The following is a 22,000-nucleotide window of genomic DNA, read 5'->3' as shown; positions in this document are numbered from 1 at the left end:
TTCGGCGCATTTTGGTCGGGATACTTGAATAGCTGCCGTTAGCTAAGCCACCTAGTGGATGGGAGCCAAAACGTTTCCACTGTCAGCATTGTATCTGAATTTAAACCTGCTCACAATAACTACGTTGCCAGCATTTATCTTTGCTACCAGTATTACCATAACAACACCTTGTTAAAGAAGAAGAAGGAAGGAAAGTTGGGTTGCTAGCATATATCTGTGCTACCAGTAGACAATTACCATAACAACACATTTGTTAAAGAAGAAGAAGAAGAAGAAGGAAGGTTGGGTTGCTAGCATATATCTGTGCTACCAGTAGACAATTACCATAACAACACATTGTTAAAGAAGAAGAAGGAAGGAAGGTTGGGTTGCTAGCATATATCTGTGCTACCAGTAGACAATTACCATAACAACACATTGTTAAAGAAGAAGAAGGAAGGAAGGTTGGGTTGCTAGCATATATCTGTGCTGCCAGTAGACAATTACCATAACAACACATTGTTAAAGAAGAAGAAGGAAGGAAGGTTGGGTTGCTAGCATATATCTGTGCTGCCAGTAGACAATTACCATAACAACACATTGTTAAAGAAGAAGAAGGAAGGAAGGTTGGGTTGCTAGCATATATCTGTGCTACCAGTAGACAATTACCATAACAACACATTGTTAAAGAAGAAGAAGAAGAAGGAAGGAAGGAGGGAAGGGAGGGAGGAAGGAATATTGGGTTGCTAGGCAACTAAAGACAAGCCTCCTTGTCATCTCTTGGATCTGTGAGTTTTGCCCCGTTCAGCTGTAAGTAACATGTGGTATCAGCTACTTAATCAAATTGAGAAACAAATGTATAGCTAGCTAGCCAGATTCAGTCTATTTTCTAACTGTGACTTCTATATTATGTCATAGCCTGAAGCTAGTGCTAGCAAGTTTAATTCAAATATTGGCGTTAGCTAGTTAGCTACTGTACGTTTGGCAACGTTACTGTGCAAATTCAATTCGATTGGTTTCGGGCACGAATATTAAAACTGAAATCAGCTTTAAGAAATGTATAGATAACATGTTTTCGGCAATAAGATGGTTAGTGTGTAAGAATTAAGAGAACAGTTCTGCCTGCTCTCCCCTCTACTATTTCCTGTACCGAGACTGGCTATCTGACAAGTGGTAGGCAGAACCACCTGCTGCACCCATCTGCTCTCTATCCCCCAGGACAGGAGGACGGGGAGAAATAGAAAATCAGCCTTACCCTACTTCTGCCACCTAATTCATATTCAGGATGCCCCTCCCCATATAACCTACTATGTAATTGCCATTCTTTTAAAATAGTGTTTTATTGTTTATTTAGTTTTCCTTTATGTATTTCAGTGTCCATGACTGTCATGTCAGTATATAGAGATACTTGAACTTGTCTAACTGAGCCCACTATTTGCTCCTGTAGGTCGCCTGTGGACATCCTCTATGCAGCATAATGTCTTGTGCAGCCTACTTAGATGGCAACGCAACGCCAAAGTCCATGAGCAGAGCCAAACAATGGACTGACGAGGTGGAGAACTTATACAGATTCCAACAGGCAGGCTACAGAGATGAACTGGAATACAAACAAGTAAAGCAAGTTGACTTGGTAAACAACTTAAATGAATCCTTATCACTGGCTAAAAGCATTTTTTATTTTTTTTTATTTTATTTTACCTTTATTTAACCAGGCAAGTCAGTTAAGAACAAATTCTTATTTTCAATGACGGCCTAGGAACAGTGGGTTAACTGCCTGTTCAGGGGCAGAACGACAGATTTGTACCTTGTCAGCTCGGGGGTTTGAACTCACAACCTTCCGGTTACTAGTCCAACGCTCTAACCACTAGGCTACCCTGCCGCATTGCCACTGACAGTTGGTTCACTACAAGATGAATGTGTCACTGTGGCATTGCTTCTTTGTCTTAGATCGACAGGTGGCCTGAGACTGGGTTTGTGAAGAAGCTTCAGCGTCGAGACAACACATTCTATTACTACAACAGAAAAAGAGAATGTGAAGACCGGGAAGTCCATAAAGTGAAAGTCTATGCATATTAAGTCAGGAGTGTCCAGCAATCTCTTTTCCATTTCCAATATCTTTTGACATGTTTTTGAAGAAGACGTCTGTAGGAAGGAAGGCAGCACCATCCCAGCTGTGGAATGTAGACCAGTTCACTGAATAAAGGGTGTGAGGCTGAAGCTGTCTGATGTGTGTGAACCTGTGATGGGAGGTATGTGTGTGTTATAAGGGTCCTTTTGATGAATGTTTTGTTGTAGATCCAGATGAACTATTGAACTGTGTGAGAGGGGATTATAGACTGGGGCTATCACACCCTCATCATGTGATATTGTGACGTTAGTATGAGGACTGGGATTACCGTCAACAAAATAAAATACCTAAAGTCTGACCCCCTAACAGGGATATTCACATACCAGTACACTAACTATGATTCACATATACCAGTACTCCCAAATACAACATAGAGCTGCTGAGCACATGTTCTGCTGCATGACATTCATGGTTATTCTATAAACATACATTTCTATATGAATGTTGTGTAAAGTTGCATCCTCCTGGGTACTCCTGTGGGGGATATGGGGCTCAGTTAGAGTGGACTGAGAGCTGAACTGGTATGACAGTTAGCAGGTGGGTAAAACACTACAACTATTTAGGTTAAGTATTGGTCCTGACGAATATACTTACACGTCTACAATGATCATTCATATGATATGAAGATAACGACTGGATTTTCCACTGGTGTAAAGTATTTCAGTAAAATTACTGGAAAGTTCTACTTAAGTAGTTTTTCTGGGTATCTGTACTTTACTATTCATATTTTTTACAACTTTTACTTCACTACATCCCTAAAGACAATATTGTACTTTTTATTCCATACATTTTCCCTGACAACCCAAAGCACTCTTTACATTTTGAATGCTTAGCAGAACAGGAAAATTGTGAAATTTACACACTTATCAAGAGAATGCGTGGTCATCCCTACTGGGTATGTTCTGGCGGACTCACTAAACACATGTATGTTTTGTAAATAATGTCTGAGTGTTGGAGTGTGCCCCTGGCTATCCATACATTTTCAAAACAACAATTTATACTTTTACTTTTGATATTTAAGTATATTTTAGCAATGAAATGTACTTTTGATACTTAAGTATATTTAAACCAAATACTTTTAGACTTTTACTCAAGTAGTATTTTACTGGGTGACTTTTACTTAAGGTATTAAGGTATCTATACTTTTACTCAAGTATGACAAATTGGGTGCTTTTTCCACCACTGGGATTTCCACAAAAATGTCTGCAGAATGGTGTCCCTAAAAAAGGTTTGCATTAATCTACACTCATCAAATCAATTAAAACATACCCATTAATGCATGTGAAATAGGTTAGTACACTGTATTGAATCATGTCAACTCTTGCCGAAATGTGTACCGCCGTAATAAGATATTTTGCCTTTAAGAGTACTGTCACGTTCCCTTTAAGCTGCCCGGCTGTAATTTCTGGTTGAGCCGATCAGAATAATTTTGCTCCTGGAAGTTTTGGAGACACTGGATAAGTGACAAGTAGTTGACACATATTCATCTGAAACACAACCTCTTATTATGCTCTGACACGTAAGTACATTGAAACAAAGTAGACGTTTGGTTCAACCTTTGAAATAGGTGTTTTGAGCAGCTGATTGGAGCCGTCCTAGTAGTGTTATTGTTAGCGGACATGCTATCAGTAACAAACTGCCGTTAGATAACCAGCAGGCTTATTAGCTAGCCTTCTTCTATTAAACTCGTAGATATGTTTTGTGAGCTTTGATGAGTGTTTAAAATGAATGTTAAATTAAGATCTGCGAGGTCAGCGCCCAACACAGCTAAACTAGCTAGCAAGCCTAACGACTACCAGCTGTTAGCCGACTATTTAAGTGATTTAGCTAGCCCCGTTGGTTTATCGTATGTCCTAGCCCGGTTGGTTTCCCGTATATTCTAGTCGGTTGGTTTCCCGTATGTCCCAGCCCGGTTGGTTTCCCGTATGTCCTAGCCCGGTTGGTTTCCCATATGTCCTAGCCAGGTTGGTTTCCCGTATGTCCTAGCCGGTTGGTTTCCCGTATGTCCTAGTCGGTTGGTTTCCCGTATGTCCTAGCCCGGTTGGGTTCCCGTATGTCCTAGCCGGTTGGTTTCCCGTATGTCCTAGCCCGGTTGGTTTCCCGTATGTCCTAGCCGGTTGGCTTCCCGTATGTCCTAGTCAGTTGGTTTCCCGTATGTCCTAGTCGGTTGGTTTCCCGTATGTCCTAGTCGGTTGGTTTCCCGTATGTCCTAGTCGGTTGGTTTCCCGTATGTCCTAGTCGGTTGGTTTCCCGTATGTCCTAGTCGGTTGGTTTCCCGTATGTCCTAGCCGGTTGGTTTCCCGTATGTCCTAGCCCGGTTGGTTTCCCGTATGTCCTAGCCGGTTGGTTTCCCGTATGTCCTAGCCCGGTTGGTTTCCCGTATGTCCTAGTCGGTTGGTTTCCCGTATGTCCTAGTCAGTTGGTTTCCCGTATGTCCTAGCCCGGTTGGTTTCCCGTATGTCCCAGCCCGGTTGGTTTCCCGTATGTCCCAGCCCGGTTGGTTTCCCGTATGTCCTAGCCCGGTTGGTTTCCCGTATGTCCTAGCCCGGTTGGTTTCCCGTATGTCCTAGCCCGGTTGGTTTCCCGTATGTCCTAGCCCGGTTGGTTTCCCGTATGTCCTAGCCCGGTTGGTTTCCTGTATGTCCTAGCCCGGTTGGTTTCCCGTATGTCCTAGCCCGGTTGGTTTCCCGTATGTCCTAGCCCGGTTGGTTTCCCGTATGTCCCAGCCCGGTCAGTGAAAACAAGAACGTGTTCTTAACTGACTTGCCTAGTTAAATAAATATATTTAAAAAAAATTAAATCAGCAAATCGGCGCCCAAAAATACAGATTTCCGATTGTTATAAAAACTTGAAATCGGCCATTCCGATTAATCGGTCAACCTCTAGTTACTACTGCATTGTCAGAACTAGAAGCACAAGCATTTCGCTACACTCGTATTAACATCTGCTAACCATGTGTATGTGACAAATAACATTTGATTTGGGGCGGCAGGTAGCCCGGCAGGTTGGGGCGGCAGGTAGCCCGGCAGGTTGGGGAGGCAGGTAGCCCGGCAGGTTGGGGAGGCAGGTAGCCCGGCAGGTTGGGGCGGCAGGTAGCCCGGCAGGTTGGGGCGGCAGGTAGCCCGGCAGGTTGGGGCGGCAGGTAGCCCGGCAGGTTGGGGCGGCAGGTTGGGGCGGCAGGTAGCCCGGCAGGTTGGGGAGGCAGGTATCTGTCATTCTGCCCCTGAACAAGGCAGTTAACCCACTGTTCCCCGGTAGGCCGTCATTGTCAAATAAAATATTTAACTGACTTGCCTAGTTAAATAAATTGTAAAAATAAGGTGTATATATATATATATATAAAAATGTTTGTAACTAGCAAGGCCATTTAGACTCCGGTTGGGGGATTGCTGTTGTTTTCAGTGTAGCTGTTCACATGATCCCATGCAGCAGCTCTTAGGGTTATGATGTGTTATGTAGCCCAGGCTGGGATGGAGCTGGAGGCTAGAGAGTAGCAGCTAGTTCCCATGTCATAATGGACCTCTTGTTTCTTGTGGGTTTGGAGCACAAAGCTGCCTCAGGAATTCTGCCTTTTCACCCAGAATGTTGTTGCAACAGGAAACAGTCTCTGCTCTCTGGCCTAGAATGGTCTTCTGCACCGTGCAGTAACATACTGCTGGGCTAGAGCTGGGCTGGGATAGGGCTAGAGCTAGGGAAGAGCTGAGCTAGGGTAGGGCTGGGCTAGAGCTAGGGTAGAGCTGGGCTAGGGCTTAGGGTAGAGCTGGCCTAGAATGGTCTTCTGCACCGTGCAGTAACATACTGCTGGGCTAGGGGTAGAGCTGGGGTAGGGCTGGGCTAGAGCTAGGGTAGGGATAGAGCTAGGGTAGGGCTGGGCTAGGCTAGAGCTAGGGTAGAGCTAGAGTAGAGCTGGGCTAGAGCTAGAGTAGGGCTGAGCTGGGCTAGAGCTGGGCTAGAGCTAGGGTAGAGCTGGGCTGGGGTAGAGCTGGGCTAGAGCTAGGGTAGAGCTGGGGTAGAGCTGGGCTGGGGTAGAGCTGGGCTGGAGCTAGGGTAGAGCTGGACTGGAGCTAGGGTGGAGCTGGGATAGAGAAGAAACATGACACAATGTCTAGGGGGGATTTGGGATTGGGCTGGGGGCAGAGATGAGAGGGGATCGAGAGAGAGGAGGTAGGAGGTAAAGGAATAGGGGGAATCAGAAAGGGAAGTAGGGGAGGGGGTGTTTTAGCCAGTCCCTTTATGGGGTGAGGGACAGGCTATTAACTTCCCTCTCCTATTCCTCCCACCCTTCAGGTCAGGCATCTGGTTGGCTGGCCCTGCTTCCTGTCCGGTAAGGCCTGCCCCTGTGGAGCCACTAGCATGCAGTTCCTCTGTGTGTCCATGGGGTGGAGCTGCTGAGCCATGGATGACTTCACTACCAATGATTTCACCACCAGAACATATGGCACCAGCGGCCTTGACAACAGACTGCTGTTTGGAGAAACCTCTGCTCGGGTACGCCTGATGTGTGTGTGTGTGTGTGTGTGTACGGCTGTTGCGGTGACCATATTACCGCCACACGCACAGTCTTGAGTCTCCTCTTCTGCACTCTGGACATGCGTTGGTAGTACCTAACTCACTAACAACCATCAGGACCTAATGGCTCCATGTCCCTCTAACCATCGGGTCCTAATGGCTCCATGTCCCTCTAACCATCGGGTCCTAATGGCTCCATGTCCCTCTAACCATCGGGTCCTAATGGCTCCATGTCCCTCTAACCATCAGGTCCTAATGGCTCCATGTCCCTCTAACCATCAGGTCCTAATGGCTCCATGTCCCTCTAACCATCAGGTCCTAATGGCTCCGTGTCCCTCTAACCATCGGGTCCTAATGGCTCCATGTCCCTCTAACCATCGGGTCCTAATGGCTCCGTGTCCCTCTAACCATCGGGTCCTAATGGCTCCATGTCCCTCTAACCATCAGGTCCTAATGGCTCCGTGTCCCTCTAACCATCGGGTCCTAATGGCTCCATGTCCCTCTAACCATCGGGTCCTAATGGCTCCATGTCCCTCTAACCATCAGGTCCTAATGGCTCCATGTCCCTCTAACCACTCTGACATCAATGACAATCAAACACTTATCATCACAACAGTATCATGCTTTTACAACTCACCTCACTGTGATGATCAATTTGAAGAAAGAAGTTCAACAGCAGGTTGAACCAGTGTATAACATGGTCGTTGTGGATGCTGTTCCAAAGCCCAACACAATGAAATGGACAGTGCTTTCTAAGGTGATGATTAATTCAGAACACCCATAGACCATCTGACAGCTCATTCATAGGCCTGTATATGAGCCCCCCCCCCCCCCCCCCCCCCCCCCCCCCAAAATGAATTAAAATAATGATTGTGCTGTTATACAATACATATTGCACATGGCAGAAAAACATTTTAAAAAAAACTGATTTAAGATGTCTTTGGTACATAACTGGTCGAGCCTATACTCCAACATGTCTATCCATGAGTCTGGGAGAGAACGGTCCCACAGTTGACAGTGCATGTCAGAGCAAAACCCAAGCCATGAGGTTGAAGGAATTGTCCGTAGAGAGAGGATTGTGTCGAGACACAGATCTGGGGAAGGGTACCCAAACATTTCTGCAGCACTGAAGGCTCCAAGAACACAGTGGCCTCCATCATCCTTAAATGGAAGAAGTTTGGAACCACAAAGACTCTTCCTAGAGCTGGCCGCCTGGCCAAACTGAGCAATCGAGGGAGAAGAGCCTCGGTCAAGGAGGTGACCAAGAACCCGATGGTCACTGACAGATCACCTAGAGTTCCTCTGTGGACATGGGAGAACCTTCAAGATGGACAACCTTCTCTGCAGAACTCCACCAATCAGGCCTTTATGGTAGGTTGGTCAGACGGAAGCCACTCCTCAGTAAAAGGCACATGACAGCCCGCTTGGAGTTGGCAAAAGGCACCTAAAGACTCAGACCATGAGAAACAAGATTCACTGGTTTGATGAAACCAAGATTGAACTCTTTGGCCTGAATGCCAAGCATCACGTCTGGAGGAAACCTGTCACCATACCTACTGCGAAGCATGGTGGTGGCAGCATCATGCTGTGGGGATGTCAGGATTGAGGGAAAGATGAATGGAGGAAAGTACCTTGAGGAAAACCTGCTCAGGTCCTCAGACTGGGGCGAAGGTGCAACTTCTGGACAAGTCTCAATGTCCATGAGTGGCCCAGCCAGAGCCTGGACTTGAACCCGATTTGAACATCTCTGGAGAGACCAGAAAATAGCTGTGCAGCAACGCTCCCCATCCAACCTGACAGAGATTGAGAGGATCTGCAGAGAAGAATGGGAGAAACTCCCTAAATACAGGTGTGCCAAGCTTGTAGCGTCAGACCCAAGAAGACTCGAGGCTGTAATTGCTGCCAAAGGTGCTTCAACAAAGTACTGAGTAAAGGGTCTGAATACTAATGTAAATGTGATATTTCCAATTTTGTTATTGTAGCAAATGTATATCTAAACCTGTTTTATGATTTGTCGTCATAGGGTATTTGTGTGTGGATTGAGGGGAAAAAACTATTGAATCAATTGTAGAATAAGGCTGTAACCTAACAATGTGGAAAAAGTTGAGGGGTCTGAATACTTTCCAAATGCACTGTATTAGTAAAGACCAGATTAAATTGCGAATAGTCAGATGGGTGACAATATGGTCAGTTGATGAGAGAACCGCATGTGTAGCCTTAGGCAAGGAACAGAGGGCAAGCTTTCTCTGCAATGTTCTCAAATTATCAACAGCCTAGTCACATCAAGCAGCCTATATGTGTTGTTTTTCTAGGTCATTCTAAGGTTTGTATCATTCAAAACTACAGTTGCCAAATAACTCTGAACCTAGGGTATAGGACCTGTTCCAAATAACTCTGAACCTAGGGTATAGGACCTGTTCCAAATAACTCTGAACCTAGGGCATAGGACCTGTTCCAAATAACTGAACCTAGGGTATAGGACCTGTTCCAAATAACTCTGAACCTAGGGTATAGGACCTGTTCCAAATAACTCTGAACCTAGGGCATAGGACCTGTTCCAAATAACTGAACCTAGGGCATAGGACCTGTTCCAAATAACTCTGAACCTAGGGCATAGGACCTGTTTCAAATAACTGAACCTAGGGTATAGGACCTGTTTCAAATAACTGAACCTAGGGTATAGGACCTGTTCCAAATAACTCTGAACCTAGGGTATAGGACCTGTTTCAAATAACTGAACCTAGGGTATAGGACCTGTTCCAAATAACTCTGAACCTAGGGTATAGGACCTGTTCCAAATAACTCAATATGCCTTAGCTAGCCCCTTTGTTTCACCTCCCACACATGCAGTGACCTCACCTGGTCTAAATGTCTCTAGAGACAAAACCTCTCATCGTCACTCAATGCCTAGGTTGACCTCCTCTGTATTCACATCCTACCATACCCTTGGCTGTACATTATGCCTTGAATCTATTCTACCATGTCCAGAAATCTGCTCCCTTTACTCTGTTCTGAACGTACTAGACGATCAGTTATTTTAGCCTTTAGCCGTACCCTTATCCTACTCCTCCTTTGTTCCTCTGGTGATGTGGAGGTTAATCCAGGCTCTGCAGTGTCTAGCTCCACTCCCATTCCCCAGGCGCTATCATTTGCTGACTTCTGTAACCATAAAAGCCTTGGTTTCATGCATGTTAACATCAGAAGCATCCTCCCTAAGTTTGTCTTACTCACTGCTTTAGCACACTCTGCCAACCAGGATGTCCTAGTCGTGTCTGAATCCTGGTTTAGGAAGGCCACCAAAAATCTTGAAATTTCCATCCCTAACTATAACATTTTCCGACAAGATAGAACTGCTAAAGGGGCGGAGTTGCAATCTACTGCAGAGACAGCCTGCAGTGTTCTATCATACTATCCAGGTCTGTTCCCAAACAATTTGAGCTTCTACTTCTAAAAATCCACCTTACCAGAAACAAGTCTCTCACCGTTGCTGCTTGTTATAGACCACCTTCTGCCCCCAGCTGTGCCCTGGACACCATATGTGAATTGATTGCCCCCCCGAGCTATCTTCAGAGCTTGTACTGTTAGGTGACCTAATCTGGGACATGTTTAACACCCCGGCCATCCTACAATCTGAGCTTGATGCCCTCAATCTCACACAAATTGTCAATGAACCTACCAGGTACAACCCCAAATCTGTAAACACGGGCACCCTCATAGATATCATCCTGACCAACCTGCCCTCTAAATACAACTCTGCTGTCTTCAACCAGGATCTCAGCGATCACTGCCTCATTGCCTGCGTCTGTAATGGGTCTGCGGTCAAACGACCACCCCTCATCACTGTCAAACGCTCCCTAAAACACTTCAGTGAGCAGGCCTTTCTAATCGACCTGGCCCAGGTATCCTGGAAGGATATTGACCTCATTCCGACAGTAGAAGATGCTTGGTTATTCTTTAAAAGTGCTTTCCTCACCATCTTAAACATTTTTTAAAAAAATGAACCAGGAACAGATATAGTCCTTGGTTCACTCCAGACCTGACTGCCCTTGACCAGCACAAAAACATCCTGTGGCATTCTGCATTAGCATCGAATAGCCCCCACGATATGCAACTTTTCAGGGAAGTTAGGAACCGATATACACAGGCAGCTAGGGAAGCAAAGGCTAGCTTTTTCAAACAGAAATTTGCATCCTATAGCACAAACTCCAAAAAGTTCTGGGACACTGTAAAGTCCATGGAGAATAAGAGCACCTCCTCCCAGCTGCCCACTGCATTGAGGCTAGGAAACACTGTCACCACTGATAAATCCACTATAATTGAGAATTTCAATAAGCATTTTTCGACAGCTGGCCATGCTTTCCACCTGGCTACCCCTACCATAAGAGACCTGCACCCCCCACAGCAACTTACATTTCTCCTTCACCCAAATCCAGATAGCTGATGTTCTGAAAGAGTTTCAAAATCTGGACCCCTACAAATCAGCCGGGCTAGACAATCTGGACCCCTACAAATCTGCTGGGCTAGACAATCTGGACCCTCTCTTTTTGAAATGATCTGCCGCATTTGTTGCAACCCCTATTACTAGCCTGTTCAACCTCTCTTTCGTATCGTCTGAGATCCCCAAAGATTGGAAAGCTGCCGCAGTCATCCCCCTCTTCAAAGGGGGAGACACTCTAGACCCAAACTGTTACAGACCTATATCTATCCTACCCTGCCTTTCTAAGGTGTTCGAAAGGCAAGTTAACAAACAGATCACCGACCATTTCGAATCCCACCGTACCTTTTCTGCTATGCAATCTGGTTTCCGAGCTAGTCATGGGTGCATCTCAGCCATGCTCAAGGTCCTAAACCATATCATAACAGCCATCGACAAAATACAATACTGTGCAGCCGTCTTCATAGACCTGGCCGAGGTTTTCGACTCCATCAATCACCACATTCTTATCGGCAGACTTAACAGCCTTGGTTTCTCAAATGACTGCTTCGCCTGGTTCACCAACTACTTCTCAGACGGAGTTCAGTGTGTCAAATCAGAGGACCTGTTGTCTGGACCTCTGGCAGTCTCTATGGGGGTGCCACAGGGTTCAATTCTCGGGCCGACTATTTTCTCTGTATACATCAATGATGTCGCTCTTGCTGCTGGTGATTATCTGATCCACCTCTACGCAGATGACACCATTTTGTGTCGCTCTTGCTGCTAGTGACACCATTTTGTGTCCTTCTGGCCCTTCTTTGGACACCGTTAACTAACCTCCAGACGAGCTTCAATACCAGACAACTCTCCTTCCGTGGCCTCCAACTGCTCTTAAATGCAAGTAAAACTAAATGCAATGTCTTCAACCGATCGCTGCCCGCACCTGCCCGCCCGTCCAGCAACACTACTCTGGACGGTTCTGACTTAGAATATGTGGACAACTATAAATACCTAGGTGTCTGGTTAGACTGTAAACTCTCCTTCCAGACTCACATTAAGCATCTCCAATACAAAATTAAATCTAGAATCGGCCTCCTATTTCGCAATAAAGCATCCTTCATTCATGCTGCCAAACACACCCTCGTAAAACTGATCCTACCGATCTTTGACTTCGGCGATAAAATAGCCTCGAATTGCAAAAAAAATCACTGAAGCTGGAGACTCATATCTCCCTCACTAGCTTTAAGCATCGGCTGTCAGAGCAGCTCACAGATCACTGCACCTGTACACAGCCCATCTGTAAATAGCCCATCCAACTACCTCATCCCCATACTGTATTAATTAATTTTTTTACTCCTTTGCACCCCAGTATCTCTACTTGCACATTCATGTTCTATACATCTATCACTCCAGTGTTTAATTGCTATATTGTAATTACTTCGCCACTACAGCCTATTTATTGCCTTAACTCCCTAATCTTACCTCATTTGCAAACACTGTATATAGATGTTTTTCCTATTGTGTTATGGACTGTACGTTTATTCCATGTGTAACTCTGTGTTTATGTCGCACTGCTTTGCTTTATCTTGGCCAGGTTGCAGTTGTAAATGAGAACTTGTTCTCAACTGGCCTACCTGGTTAAATAAAGGTAGAAAAAAAAATAGGGCATAGGATCTGTTTCAAATAACTCAATCTAGGGCATAGGATCTGTTTCATATAACTCAATCTAGGGCATAGGATCTGTTTCATATAACTCAATCTAGGGCATAGGATCTGTTTCATATAACTCAATCTAGGGCATAGGATCTGTTTCATATAACTCAATCTAGGGCATAGGATCTGTTTCAAGTGAACACTTTTACACTCAACATAGCCACTTTATATGTGGCTCTGCTCCGGAATGGGAAAAATATCCTTTTCTATGTTATTCAGCTAAATTATATTCTTCCTACTATAAAATCACATGTAAAACAATGACGCAGGACTTCTAAGCATATCTTGTCAGCCCAATGAACAAGCCTACAGCCTATGACAGAGCATAGCCCTTTAACATATAGTAGACCAGCTCATATTCTGTCCTTCTGAAATACATTTTCTTCATCATGTTTCTTTTAACCTGTCTAAAATCAATAATGGATTTATTGTGACGGTGTTTATTAAAATATATTTATTAGACTTTTCAAAATGTAGATGTTCCAATCAGCGGCTTGTATGTGTGGAGGCCTGGAGATGCTAAACATGTTTATGTTAATTAACGGTCAATTAACGTGAGACCAGCAGTCTGTTGCATGACTAACTGGCTGACAAAATGTCATGACCGCCACAGTGTGTTATTGGCTTGTCTCATGTAATGTCCTCTTTCCCTTGCAGGACAGAGCCATCAACCTGGTGGTTGGAGGACTGACATCCCTGCTCGTTGTAGTAAGTACCCCTGGACTGTCTCCACATGTTGTTACAGCCTGAATTTAAAATGGATTACATTCAAAGTTTTGTGTCACTGACCTACACACAATACCCCATAATGGTATTGTGTTTTTAGACATTTTTTACAAATTTTAATAAAAAATGAGAAGCTGGAATGTTTTGTACGTTTTCAACCACTTTGTTATGGCCTAAATAAGTTCAGGAGTAAAAATGTGCTTAACAAGTCACACAAGTTGGACTCACACTGTACAGTAATACTGTTAAACATGAATGACTACACTAGCCTAGTGGTTAGAGCGTTGTGCTAGTTACCGAAAGGTTGCTGGATTGAGTCCCTGAGCTGACAAGGTAAACATCTGTTGTTCTGCCCCTGAACAAGGCAGTTAACCCACTGCTCCTAGGTTGTCATTGTGTTCTTGGTTCCTCCCGGGTGGTGCAGTGCTCGCTGTGCCACCAGAGATTCTGGGTTCGAGCTCAGGCTCTGTCGCAGCCGGCCATGACCGGGAGGTCCACGGGGCGATGCACAATTGGCCCAGCGTTGGCCCGGAGGGATATCCTTGTCTCATCGCGCACTAGCGACTCCTGTGGCGGGCCGGGTGCAGTGCACCCTGACCAGGTCGTCAGGTGTATGGTGTTTGGATGTGCATTGTGTCAAGAAGCAGTGCGGCTTGGTTGGGTTGTCTTTCGGAGGACGCATGGCTCTCGACCTTCGCCTCTCCCGAGTCCGTACGGGAGTTGCAGCGATGAGACAAGACTGTAACTACCAATTAGATATCAGGAAATTAGGAAGAAAAAAGGCTTTTTAAAAAAAAAAAGGATTTGTTCTTAACTTGCCTAATAAAAAAAAGGAATTGGGAGAGGAAATGGTAGAATGATGATATACTGGGAAAGATGGGTTGATCTGTGGCCTTCTGAAGGGTGATCTGTGGCCTTCTGAAGGGTGATCTGTGGCCTTCTGAAGGGTGATCTGTGGCCTTCTGAAGGGTGATTTGTGGCTGTCTGAAGGGTGATCTGTGGCCTTCTGAAGGGTGATCTGTGGCCTTCTGAAGGGTGATCTGTGGCTGTCTGAAGGGTGATCTGTGGCTGTCTGAAGGGTGATCTGTGGCTGTCTGAAGGGTGATCTGTGGCTGTCTGAAGGGTGATCTGTGGATGTCTGAAGGGTGATCTGTGGATGTCTGAAGGGTGATCTGTGGCCTTCTGAAGGGTGATCTGTGGCCTTCTGAAGGGTGATCTGTGGCCTTCTGAAGGGTGATCTGTGGCCTTCTGAAGGGTGATCTGTGGCTGTCTGAAGGGTGGAGTGAATACATACTTGAAATATTTCAGGTCCTCCAATGAGGGGTGAGGAAATCACCCACTGATTTGAGGGGCCTTTTGTCTTGTTGTTTCAATTTGATCAGTTAGGTGGTGATTGTGTTCCCTAGGTAACAGTGATCAGTTCATTCCTGTTCCCCTCGTTGCCTCCCTGGCCACTCAACGTCTTCTTGGCTTTCTGTATACTGCTGACCTGCGGCTCGGCCATGGTGCTGGTGAGTACACACTGCTTTCTTTGGGTCTGAAGAGGATAAATATCTCCCTCCTGTAGATCTTCTGGTACCGGCAGGGGGACGTGGGTTACGGTTAGGTACCGGCACGGGGACGTGGTTGGGTACCGGCACGGGGACGTGGGTTGGGTACCGGCAGGGGGAGGTGGGGTTGGGTACCGGCAGGGGGAGGTGGGGTTGGGTACCGGCAGGGGGAGGTGGGGTTGGGTACCGGCAGGGGGACGTGGGGGTGGGGTTCGGTACCGGCAGGGGGACGTGGGTTACGGTTAGTTACCGACGGGGGGAGGTGGGTTAGGTACCGGCAGGGGGGGTTGGGTACCGGCAGGGGGGGTTGGGTTGGGTACCGGCAGGGGGACTTGGGGTGGGGTACTGGCAGGGGAATGTGGGGTTGGGAACCGGCAGGTGGGGGTGGGGTTGGGAACCGGCAGGGGGACGTGGGGGTGGGTACCGGCAGGGGGACGTGGGGGTGGGTACCGGCAGGGGGACGTGGGGGTGGGTACCGGCAGGGGGACGTGGGGTGGGGTTGGGTACCGGCAGTGGGACGTGGGGTGGGGTTGGGTACCGGCAGTGGGACTTGGGGTGGGGTACCGGCAGTGGGACTTGGGGTGGGGTACTGGCAGGGGAATGTGGGGTTGGGAACCGGCAGGGGGACGTGGGGGTGGGTACCGGCAGGGTGACGTGGGGGTGGGTACCGGCAGGGTGACGTGGGTTGGGTACCGGCAGGGGGACGTGGGACTTGGGGTTGGGTACCGGCAGTGGGACTTGGGGTGGGGTTGGGTACCGGCAGTGGGACTTGGGGTGGGGTTGGGTACCGGCAGGGGGACGTGGGGGTGGGTACCTGCAGGGGGAGGTGGGGTTGGGGGGAGGTGGGGTTGGGTACCGGATGTGGGGTGGGGTTGGGTACCGGCAGTGGGACTTGGGGTGGGGTACCGGCAGTGGGACTTGGGGTGGGGTACCGGCAGTGGGAATGTGGGGTTGGGTACCGGCAGGGGGACGTGGGGTGGGGTTGGGTACCGGCAGTGGGACTTGGGGTGGGGTTGGGTACCGGCAGTGGGACTTGGGGTGGGGTTGGGTACCGGCAGTGGGACTTGGGGTGGGGTTGGGTACCGGCAGTGGGACTTGGGGTGGGGTTGGGTACCGGCAGTGGGACTTGGGGTGGGGTTGGGTACCGGCAGTGGGACTTGGGGTGGGGTTGGGTACCGGCAGGGGGACGTGGGGTGGGTACCGGCAGGGGGACGTGGGGTGGGTACCGGCAGTGGGATGTGGGGTGGGTACCGGCAGTGGGACGTGGGGTGGGGTGGGGTACCGGCAGTGGGACTTGGGGTGGGGTACCGGCAGTGGGACTTGGGGTGGGGTACCGGCAGTGGGACTTGGGGGTGGGTACCGGTTAGGTACCGACGGGTGGGGATGGGTACCGGCGGGGGGACGTGGGGGTGGGTACCGGCAGGGGGACGTGGGGGTGGGTACCGGCAGGGGGACGTGGGGGTGGGTACCGGCAGGGGGACGTGGGGGTGGGGTTGGGTACCGGCGGTGGGGTTGGGTACCGGCAGGGGGACGTGGGGGTGTGGTTGGGTAGCGGCAGGGGGAGGTGGGTTAGGTACCGACGGGGGGAGGTGTGGGTTAGGTACCGGCGGGGGAAGGTGGGGTTGGGTACCGGCAGGGGGGGTTGGGTACCGGCAGGGGGACGTGGGGTGGGTTTGGGTACTGGCAGGGGAATGTGGGGTTGGGAACCGGCAGGGGGACGTGGGGGTGGGGTTGGGTACCGGCAGGGGGACGTGGGGTACTGGCAGGGGGACTTGCGGTTGGGTACCGGCAGGGGGACTTGGGGTGGGGTTGGGTACCTGCAGAGGGACTTGGGGTTAGGTTTGGGTACCGGCAGGGGGACTTGGGGTTAGGTTTGGGTACCGGCAGGGGGACTTGGGGTTAGGTTTGGGTACCGGCAGGGGGACTTGGGGTTAGGTTTGGTACCGGCAGGGGGACTTGGGGTTAAGTTTGGGTACCGACAGGGGGGACTTTGGGTTAGGTACCGGCAGGGGGACTTTGGGGTGGGGTAGCGGCAGGGGAACGTGGGTTAGGGTTGGGTACCGGCAGGTGGACTTGGGGTGGGGTGGGGAACCGGCAGGTGGACTTGGGGTGGGGTTGGGGAACCGGCAGGTGGACTTGGGGTGGGGTTGGGTACCGGCAGGAGGGGGTCGGGTTGGGTACTGGCAGGGGGACTTGGGGTTGGGTACCGGCAGGGGGACTTGGGGTTGGGTACCGGCAGGGGGACTTGGGGTTAGGTTTGGGTACCGGCAGGGCGACTTGGGGTTAGGTACCGGCAGGGGGACTTGGGGTTAGGTACCGGCAGGGGGACTTGGGGTTAGGTACCGGCAGGGGGACTTGGGGTTAGGTACCGGCAGGGGACTTGGGGTTAGGTACCGGCAGGGGGACTTGGGGTTACGTACCGGCAGGGGGACTTGGGGTTAGGTTTGGGTACCGGCAGGGGGACTTGGGGTTAGGTTTGGGTACCGACAGGGGGACTTGGGGTTAGGTACCGGCAGGGGGACTTTGGGGTGGGGTAGCGGCAGGGGAACGTGGGTTAGGGTTGGGTACCGGCAGGGGGACTTTGGGTTAGGGTTGGGTACCGGCAGGGGGACTTGGGGTTAGGTTTGGGTACCGGCAGGGCAACTTGGGGTTAGGTACCGGCAGGGCGACTTGGTGTTAGGTACCGGCAGGGGGACTTGGGGTTAGGTACCGGCAGGGGGACTTGGGGTTAGGTACCGGCAGGGGGACTTGGGGTTAGGTACCGGCAGGGGACTTGGGGTTGGGTACCGGCAGGGGGACTTGGGGTTGGGTACCGGCAGGGGGACTTGGGGTTAGGTTTGGGTACCGGCAGGGCGACTTGGGGTTAGGTACCGGCAGGGCGACTTGGTGTTAGGTACCGGCAGGGGGACTTGGGGTTAGGTACCGGCAGGGGGACTTGGGGTTAGGTACCGGCAGGGGGACTTGGGGTTAGGTACCGGCAGGGGACTTGGGGTTAGGTACCGGCAGGGGGACTTGGGGTTACGTACCGGCAGGGGGACTTGGGGTTAGGTTTGGGTACCGGCAGGGGGACTTGGTTAGGTTTGGGTACCGACAGGGGGACTTGGGGTTAGGTACCGGCAGGGGGACTTTGGGGTGGGGTAGCGGCAGGGGAACGTGGGTTAGGGTTGGGTACTGGCAGGGGGACTTGGGGTTGGGTACCAGCAGGGGGACTTGGGGTTAGGGTTGGGTACCGGCAGGGGGACTTTGGGTTAGGGTTGGGTACCGGCAGGGGGACTTGGGGTTAGGTTTGGGTACCGGCAGGGCAACTTGGGGTTAGGTACCGGCAGGGCGACTTGGTGTTAGGTACCGGCAGGGGGACTTGGGGTTAGGTACCGGCAGGGGGACTTGGGGTTAGGTACCGGCAGGGGGACTTGGGGTTAGGTACCGGCAGGGGGACTTGGGGTTAGGTACCGGCAGGGGGACTTGGGGTTACGTACCGGCAGGGGGACTTGGGGTTAGGTACCGGCAGGGGTTAGGCTGACTGTCGTCTTCCTCCTGTAGATTGTCTGGTACCGGCAGGGGGACTTGGATCCGAAGTTCAGGAAGTTAATCTACTACATGCTGGCCTCCATCATGCTGCTGTGTCTCTGTGCTAACCTGTACTACCACGATGTGGGCAGAGGGACGTGAGACTGGACATGCCTTACTCACCCTTACTGCCACACACCGTCCCTGACTGGACTAGTGGAACCAGTTCTACCAGGAAGATGATGGACCTGCCCAGAACCAGTTCCGGTGGGGGGGCCCACATTCCACACAGGCACAAGGAGGACAGACAGTTTCCAGACAAGTGACTGTCCACCAATCGTAGTCAAGTGACTGTTTCTATTCCACAGATCATCTGACCACTCAGCTCTGCACAGCTTCACTTTAGGATTATTCAGACCATTTGTTGCTTTTTTATTTAGTATTTTATGCAATAAATAATCATATCCTGTCTGGCCTGTGAGTTGTTGTCCTGCACCTCTGTCATAAGCTTTGTTGATAGCTGGCATCTCCTGTGTCTTCTTCTTGGCCACATTCTGATTGTCCCACATTTTCAGAAAAGTGTCTCCACATGGTATTAAAATGTTTCTTATCCACTGTCTACGCATTGTGACCAGATTTCCTGATCCCTCCTTGTGTGCAAGTTATTTGACAGATGATTTATTTTACTTTGGCTGCGTTTAGTCAGCCTAATTCTGATGTTTTACCCAGGTATTGGCAAAAGAGCTGCTCTGATTGGTTAAAAGATGAGACTTGTGCTGCCTGTGCACCTGACTACCTCCGGAGGAGGTCAGTAGCCCTCCCAGTGATGTTTCAGGCCTCTGGTAGCCCTCCCAGTGATGTCTCATGCCTCAGGTAGCCCTCCCAGTGATGTTTCATGCCTCAGGTAGCCCTCCCAGTGATGTCTCATGCCTCTGGTAGCCCTCCCAGTGATGTTTCATGCCTCTGGTAGCCCTCCCAGTGATGTTTCATGCCTCTGGTAGCCCTCCCAGTGATGTTTCAGGCCTCTGGTAGCCCTCCCAGTGATGTCTCATGCCTCAGGTAGCCCTCCCAGTAATGTCTCATGCCTCTGGTAGCCCTCCCAGTGATGTTTCATGCCTCAGGTAGCCCTCCCAGTGATGTCTCATGCCTCTGGTAGCCCTCTCAGTGATGTTTCATGCCTAAGGTAGCCCTCCCAGTGATGTCTCATGCCTCAGGTAGCCCTCCCAGTGATGTTTCATGCCTCTGGTAGCCCGTGAAAACCGCAATAATTTGCCATATTCTAATAATACTCCTGTTCCAAGCTATCGCTACGGTCTTGTGAAACTTCCTTACATGTAACTTGCAACAATTTCAAAGATTTACAGTTATATGAACTCTAAGAAAGTCAGTCAATGGAAATAAATTAATCAGGACCTAATCTATGGATTTCACTTGACTGGGAATACAGATATGCATCTGTTGGTCACAGGTACCTTACAAAAACAAAACAGAAAAGCAGGGGCGTGGATCAGAGAACCAGTCAGTATCTGGTGTGACCACCATTTGCCTCAAGCAGCGCGACACATCTCCTTCACATAGAGTTGATCAGGCTGTTGATTGTGGAATGTGGTCCCACTCCTCTTCAATGACTGTGTGAAGTTCCTGGATATTGGCAGGAACTGGAACGCGTCGTCGTACACGTCGATCCACAGCATCCAAACATACTCAAAGGGTGACGTGTCTGGTGAGAATGGAAGAACTGGGACATTTTCAGCTTCCAGTAATTGTGTTCAGATCCTTGCAGCATGGGGCCGTGCTTTATCATGCTGAAACATGAGGTGATGATGGTGGATGAATGGCACAACAATGGGCCTCAGGGTCTCCCCATGGTATCTCTGTTCATTCAAATTGCCATCAATAAAATGCAATGGTGTTCGTTGTCCGTAACTTATGCCTGCCCATACCATAACCCCACTGCCACCATGGGGCACTCTGTTCACAACGTTGACATCAGCAAACCACACGACACCTGCAGTTCTGAGGCAGGTTGGATGTACTGCCAAATTCTCTACAATGACTTATGGTAAGGAAATTAACATCACATTTTCTGGCAACAGCTTTGGTGGACATTTTTGCAGTCAGCATGCCAATTGTACACTCCCTCAACTTGAGACCTCTGTGGCATTGAGTTGTGACAACTGTACACTTTAGAGTTGCCTTTTATTGTCCCCAGCACAAGGTGCACATGTGTAATGATCATGCTGTTTAATCATCTATTTGATATGCCACATAGTTGACCCACCCCCCTCTTCAGAGGACAAATATATGGTGTTTTTACACCTTTAGCGTACATCGTACTTTTATATAAAGCAATCACACAACATAATACATTACCAAACGTCACCTCTAATCCCACCTCTCAACCCATCCCACCTCTCAGCCACTCTCAGCCCATCCCACCTCTCAGCCACTCTCAGCCCATCCCACCCCTCAGCCCATCCCACCTCTCAGCCACTCTCAGCCCATCCCACCCCTCAGCCCATCCCACCCCTCAGCCACTCTCAGCCCATCCCACCTCTCAGCCACTCTCAGCCCATCCCACCTCTCAGCCACTCTCAGCCCATCCCACCCCTCAGCCCATCCCACCTCTCAGCCACTCACAGACTGATCCACCGTGAGCAGAGTGCATGCAGAGGGAGTGAGTGACAGAGAGGAGCAGCTAATAGATTTACTAAACGGTGGAAGTTATTTCTGGCTTCCATCTTTACATTTGGCAGAAGCAATTAGGCCTTGGTAGGGCCTGAATGTTGCAGGCCTGGGTAGGGCAGGTCCTGAATGTTGCAGGCCTGGGTAGGGCAAGTCCTGAATGTTGCAGGCCTGGGTAGGGTAGGTCCTGAATGTTGCAGGCCTGGGTAGGGTAGGGCCTGAATGTTGCAGGCCTGGGTAGGGCAGGTCCTGAATGTTGCAGGCCTGGGTAGGGCAGGTCCTGAATGTTGCAGGCCTGGGTAGGGCAGGTCCTGAATGTTGCAGGCCTGGGTAGGGTAGGTCCTGAATGTTGCAGGCCTGGGTAGGGCAGGTCCTGAATGTTGCAGGCCTGGGTAGGGTAGGTCCTGAATGTTGCAGGCCTGGGTAGGGTAGGTCCTGAATGTTGCAGGCCTGGGTAGGGCAGGTCCTGAATGTTGCAGGCCTGGGTAGGGCAGGTCCTGAATGTTGCAGGCCTGGGTAGGGTAGGGCCTGAATGTTGCAGGCCTGGGTAGGGTAGGTCCTGAATGTTGCAGGCCTGGGTAGGGCCTGAATGTTGCAGGCCTGGGTAGGGCAGGTCCTGAATGTTGCAGGCCTGGGTAGGGCCTGAATGTTGCAGGCCTGGGTAGGGCAGGTCCTGAATGTTGCAGGCCTGGGTAGGGAAGGTCCTGAATGTTGCAGGCCTGGGTAGGGTAGGTCCTGAATGTTGCAGGCCTGGGTAGGGCAGGTCCTGAATGTTGCAGGCCTGGGTAG

General features: G+C 49.8%; 1 protein-coding gene and 1 long non-coding RNA gene across 2 annotated transcripts; both read left to right on the top strand.

Moving 5' to 3' along the window:
• Window positions 1-654: 654 nt before the first annotated feature.
• Window positions 655-2,196, top strand: LOC118947680. The gene is made up of 3 exons (XR_005041880.1): window positions 655-789; window positions 1,427-1,609; window positions 1,927-2,196. It is a non-coding gene; the product is annotated as an uncharacterized LOC118947680 (long non-coding RNA).
• A 1,283-nt stretch (window positions 2,197-3,479) lies between these two features.
• On the top strand, window positions 3,480-19,143 carry LOC118947676 (transmembrane protein 243-like). Its single transcript, XM_036972631.1, has 5 exons — window positions 3,480-3,626; window positions 6,395-6,595; window positions 13,401-13,451; window positions 14,876-14,980; window positions 18,560-19,143. The coding sequence occupies exons 2-5, from the start codon at window positions 6,503-6,505 to the stop codon at window positions 18,686-18,688; spliced, it is 378 nt and encodes a 125-aa protein (XP_036828526.1). The 5' UTR covers window positions 3,480-3,626; window positions 6,395-6,502; the 3' UTR covers window positions 18,689-19,143.
• Window positions 19,144-22,000: the final 2,857 nt, after the last annotated feature.

Source organism: Oncorhynchus mykiss, unplaced genomic scaffold (assembly GCF_013265735.2).
Source record: "Oncorhynchus mykiss isolate Arlee unplaced genomic scaffold, USDA_OmykA_1.1 un_scaffold_188, whole genome shotgun sequence".
NCBI classification, from domain to species: Eukaryota; Metazoa; Chordata; class Actinopteri; order Salmoniformes; family Salmonidae; genus Oncorhynchus; species Oncorhynchus mykiss.
This window is presented reverse-complemented; position numbering and strand designations above follow the sequence as displayed.

Bases quoted from the DNA above. Each gene is read 5' to 3' on its own strand.
- LOC118947676 (XM_036972631.1), top strand. From the start codon at position 6,503: ATGGATGACTTCACTACCAATGATTTCACCACCAGAACATATGGCACC. The intron at 6,596-13,400 runs GTACGCCTGATG...TTTCCCTTGCAG, and splicing joins TTGGAGAAACCTCTGCTCGG to GACAGAGCCATCAACCTGGT. The intron at 14,981-18,559 runs GTGAGTACACAC...TTCCTCCTGTAG, and splicing joins GCGGCTCGGCCATGGTGCTG to ATTGTCTGGTACCGGCAGGG.